The 5610-nt window shown below is 40.2% G+C and overlaps 1 protein-coding gene across 1 annotated transcript in view; it reads right to left on the reverse strand.

Moving 5' to 3' along the window:
* Window positions 1-4750: 4750 nt before the first annotated feature.
* The window catches only part of TEK (TEK tyrosine kinase, endothelial), a 41082-nt gene continuing 40222 nt past the window's right edge, over window positions 4751-5610 (reverse strand). The window contains 1 exon segment of the mRNA XM_009328947.1: window positions 4751-5605. Coding sequence (XP_009327222.1) covers window positions 5531-5605 — 75 coding nt within the window. The 3' untranslated portion in view covers window positions 4751-5530.

Consider the following 5610-nt stretch of genomic DNA (forward strand, 5'->3'; position numbering starts at 1 on the left):
GCTTCTCTGTACCTCTCCATCTGCTTTCAGAGAGAGAGAAAAAAACTTAGTTGTGTTTAATGTACTAATTGACACAAAAAAGGCATAATGGTAGAAGTGTGACCTCTTCTCGAGCAGAATAAGCTGGTCTCTTTTAAATAAGTTGATCCTGTATGAAGCTTTTCAACTGTAAAAGCAACAAGCTTTGACTTATAAGGGTTCCCAAAAAGCAGAATATTTCAAGAAGTAAATATGTTCACTGCTTCAGCTAAAATTGGACTATACTCCAAGATATAATTCCCTGTTTCCTGCTTAAGATGGGATTCAGCATCTGCTGCCTTCAGAGAGGAGGATTTTAAAGTCTGTTGCCACTTATTTTTGTATGAAGGAGACAGAAGGAAATGCAAATACAAGACTGGACCACATTTTTTGTATAACACTAGCTCTAAGCTGAAGTTATGCTTTGCACTGATTCATCAAAGAAAGCTGAGAGTGGTGAGGAAACAGGGTCCTCAAGTCAAGAATATTTAAGAGATCAGTAGTGTAAAGAAGATATCACAGTTCTCTCAGATGTGCCCCGAAGAATGACTACACTGCATGACTAACTCTGTATTGAAGGTTAAAAATCACTGTAGCTGCTGCTGATGCATTGAAGTACTTGGGGGATGTGTCCTGTTCTGTGAGATACTGACAGGCAACAGCTGTGGTTAGAAATAGCATTGCGTTTTTATTGTCCTGTATCTGCTGCTCAGAATGTAAAAAAAAAAAAAAAAAAAAACCAACCCAAACCCTCTGATTTTCCTTCGCCCAAGAATAGGTAATACTTCTTTCTGTATTAATAGAACAGTCCTGTATACAGGCCCTACTACAACTTAGAGAGAGGGCTTTGGCTTGTTCTTCACAAAGAGGATAGACTTGCTCATGAATCTTCCCAGCTTTGAAAGTAGGTCTTTTTAGTGAAAATTGCCTTTATTATTTGGCTTTGAGTAAATCTAAGGAAAGAGATTAATGTCTGCTCTGTAGAACCTGTTCTACTTAGCAGGAAAACCTGTGGTAGTCGTCCAACAAGCTATTAGCAGTGACCAAACTGGTAATTCTGAGGCTCTATAGGCCATCTAAGCAACCTCCATCATGCGACTTGTCTTCTTCATAACGTCATGTAGTTGACTATTGAATTATTAATACCAAATGGATAAAATACTGTGCACAATAAGTAAAATAATTTTAATAACTAACTTTTTTTGTAAAAATAGCAAAATAAAAGTCTTCTGATGCTGGAAGCAATGGAATTTCACCAAAACTGAAAGGTGGTGTGAATATAGGTGCAGTTAATCATTGGAAGAGTGACTTAACACTGAGTCATATCTCTGTCATCTTTCTGCTGCCACCTGCTGTAAGCATACTTTTCTCTTTCCCACATATATTTATGGTATAGACTTAGCTGCTGCAAAACCTGACCCAGCACCTTCAGGAGCTGGAAGGTTAGTTCATGTTTTGGAGATGTGAGAGACTGGTGTGGTCTGATTGGACCTCCACAGTTTACAGAGGGACGTGCTAAAACTGTCAGCTCCTGCTGTGGGAATATCACCACCTGTGTCGTACGTTGTGCTATTATGTGAATACATGAAAGAGCTCTGAAATGTTATAAGGAAACATTACACTAGGTTTGCTTGATCTGAGGATTTTGACTTACAGCCTGGGACAGTTTGGCTTGCTCCGTTCCAACTGTTGTTTAATCAGCGTTCCCCTATGTGCAACTAGTCGCCTTGCATGTGGGAATGGCTGATTGGTGTGCGACTTGGGGAAAGGCAAAATGGCATGTTGGGAGCAGGGAATGTTGTGTACCAGCACAGGGAGGGAATTAGTAGCAAGAGGGAAAACTTGTGTTTGACCACAGCTGAACTATGCCCTTGTAATTTAATTGCTCATGCGCTTTAGCTGGGTCTCTGCTTATTGTCTGCATTTGCCTTCCCCCGTCTTGCAGAGTTCACAGAATCACAGCATAGCTGGGATTGGAAGGCTTCTGAGATCATCTAGTCTAGTCCTTTGTGGCGTCCAGTCAGGTTTTGGATATCTCTAAGGCTGGTGACTCTACAACCTCTCCGGGCAACCTTTCATGGCTTGACCACCCTCAGCAGAATTTCCTAGATTTCCGTTTATGCCCATTGCTTCTCATCCTGTCACTGGATACTGCTGAGAAGAGGCTACTTCTATTTGCCTTGCTTCGTTCCATCAGGTATTTATACGTTTTGATGAGATGTATGTAATAGTCGACATTTTGTGTTTTAGTTTCAGCAAATGCCTGACCATTGTATTTTGGGTAGTGGAGAGGGGCTGTGTTTGACTTTAAAGTTGTGTCGGGCACAGTCTGTCCACAGAGAAGTAAGAATTAAATATCCCCATCATTTAAGACCAGATGTGTGCTTCCTTTCGGATTACTGAGGAGTGGGAGAAGTGCAGTCATTGAGTGGATTAGCTGAATTAAGACATCTCCAAGGGTAGTTATACCTTACTTTTCAGCCAACTAATGAGGGTAAAGGTGCTTGTTTGGAGTTTTTGTTACCCCTCCCCTCAGAATGGTATCTAGTGAACCTTGCATTATGCTAGCCAGTGTTGTCTGTTCTTAGATCATTTCCTAGCTTTCGTGCCAAGCACACTGTGTTTTTCTGTAGCTCCTGAGTTTTGCTTGGACATTTTAAGGACTTTCTTTTTTTGTCTGCACTCAGGCTATTGAACAATCAGAGCTGTTGCAGTAAATGGAAGTTGAGGATGGTGAGGGAGAAGGCTTGGGGGGAGAAGTTGTGTGGAGGCTTTGTTTCTGCCTTTTTGTTCTTAAAGGCTCCACTTTCTCTGATCAGGTGTCTGATAATTTTTTAAACTGTGGATAAAGCTTGACTGTAAGCAGTTACCTGCCATTCTGCATCACATACTCCTGAAAGCATGGCCAACTCCGCTTGTCTGAAATGCTTCTTTTCTTTCCCAGCCAAAAACTCAGTACTGAGTATAAGCTTGATAACTATGTGAAAGAATATGGGAAAACTAATGCTGTGATATCAAAAAACAACATGGGGAATAGCTGATGATACTCTAAGCTTGTGCACAGATGTCAGCAGGTGTAAATAGGTGGAGATCCATAAAGAATGTTAAGACGTGGGGTATTTGGAATAATGGAAAACTGTTGACACTGGTAGTGTTATGCTCTTGACAGCAAAGAAACAAATAGAAGACACTTGGGAAGGAAGGGACATGGGATCTGATGTATTGTGCTGTTGAAGGCAGAACATACAACCTGCTAATGGTTAAGCTGAAAACCTTTATACCACCTGCTGCCATAAATCGGTCTTTCCAGGATGGGATAACAGACAGTAAAATCTAGCTATTGAACCTGGAATACCCAGTGCACGTTGCAAGTATAAAAGCAATTTGTCTATCTGAGACTGACAGAACTAGTGGATGTTTTTAATAGCTGTAGTTCTGTGATGTATAGACTGAATAGAGACATCTTAAGCTGTGTATCGGAGTTACTGTTTTGTGTATTTTTTAAAATGGCAATTAAAAAAAAAATCATTACAGCAGATTAGAAAGTTAGTGCATGCCACAATGTTAAATGAAGATATGAAGAACATTTATGAGGACATTTAAATGACCTTCAGCTAAATTTACAGTGAGACTTGAGCACTTAAAATGCAGACAGTATTAAGACTTATTAGGTTGATGAATGACTCTCTGATTCTTTCCTTATGTGGTGTATTGGTCCAAGTGAAAGTTTGCCACAGAAGAAGGGGTTCACATCAAGTAGCAGAATAGTCAGTTGTGTCTGCTTGTTAGAGATGTGTGAGACAATGAGCTGTTTTGGACCCATGAAAAATTCTGTACAGAAAGTGGAGCAGTTCCAGCAGAGGTTGTTAGCTAGCTTTGCCTGGCAGCTTAGAAAACACCTGCGGAGGTCCATTCCTGTTCACCTCACTGACCTGCAGGAACCTGGTTGGACTGCAAAATGCAATGCCCATGCTTCAGAAGTGCCCGGCCAAGTAGTCTTTTATGAAAAATATAGTGGAATTTGTTTCTCTCTTCTATTTTGGAGTTGTTCCTTGGTCCAGTGAATCTGTGCACTCTTTGTAAACTCAGATGGTAGCACCTGTACTTACAGTGCAAGTTCTGTCTATCTTAAGGCCACATAAGTGATTTTGGCACCCTTGTTTGTTGACTTATTCCCTTTTAATAAGGCTCTTGGTGCTTCTCCTATTTAAGTCAGCCTGGTGTATGCCAGTAATATTACTCTATACTCTGCTGTGATATCCCTGCCTTGTAACCAACCAAATACCCACCCACAAACTAAGTATCAGAAGGAGAAGCCTTTTTGTCTCTCTAGCATCTTCCTCCAAGTCTTGGGGGGTGACCTGATCCACCCAGCTAGAAAGTCGCTGTGGTCTGATGGTCAGTTATGAGCTGGTAAGTCACGGGGGGATGAGGGGAACATATGTGCAAAGCATGAGGCTAGCTGATACGTGAAGTTCGAATAGGGTATGTCCACAGGATTCCATGTGGTTGACTTGATACCAGAAGCTCGGGCCAATGCTGCCTCTATTTGCCTAACCTAAGGACTAGAAGATCTTTCTGGCAGGCCAAGTATCATTGTCTTGAAGCACTTCAGTACAATATTTTTAAGAGGCCATACCACACTGCGAACTGCATAATGGATAAAATAAGCAAAAGTAAGTAAGTCCTGCGCTTGTATATAATAGGTAGTAATTTATAATTATGCAGTGAAATTACTAAATGAAATACAAATTGAAAAAGCCTCATGTATATCCAGGCTAATTGTAAAAATGTTTTTTACGATATGTAGTATGTTCCTCAATCCTATGCTTCATGATAATTGCTGTATGGCTGCCTCCAATAGCATTAAACACTTCAAAATATATGCATATTTTGCACATAGGCAAACACTGGCTGTTAAACTAGACAATGAAGGCACAATAGTATGCCTTATATCTTACAAGTGTCAATAGAATTTTTGAACAGATTATTTCTACTAGCTCACTTTTACATTCAGATTCAATTAATTATCCTTGGTGAGCATACTGGATTGGCACCTGCTTGCAACTCCCGTTGTTGCATTAAGCTTAGCGTTTTTGTTTGAATCACAATGAAATGTCTATCAAATACTGCTGTAAGATACCGACTTTGCTATCGGTAGCTCTTGGAAAGTATCAAAAATATCTAAGATGGCAATACCTAATGCATTACAATAATTATATGTATATACTATATCTACATGACAAGGAAGAAAGAAAAGCCTGCATATGAAACAGCAGATTTCATTACTTCAGTCTATCCCTACTCTGAACAGTATATACACTTCTACAGCCTGAGGAGGCAGAGGTTACTGTGTGATATACACATACGTATCTGTAGTAAAACAGTATTACTGTATTATATACAGTTAGAGCTATACACAGTTCTACACAGCACATCACATTTTGGGCTCCAGCAGATTGAGTTTTGGTTTTCTTCAGTACATCATTGATGAATGAAGATTTCTCCTGTCTTAAGCAGCTTCTTCGGCGGAGCAATCAATGCCTGCATAAGTAAACTTCTCATATAGGGTAGTATTCACGTAGGTCTGGG

The sequence above is a fragment of the Pygoscelis adeliae genome, unplaced genomic scaffold (assembly GCF_000699105.1).
Source record: "Pygoscelis adeliae isolate BGI_AS28 unplaced genomic scaffold, ASM69910v1 Scaffold127, whole genome shotgun sequence".
Lineage (NCBI taxonomy): Eukaryota > Metazoa > Chordata > Aves > Sphenisciformes > Spheniscidae > Pygoscelis > Pygoscelis adeliae.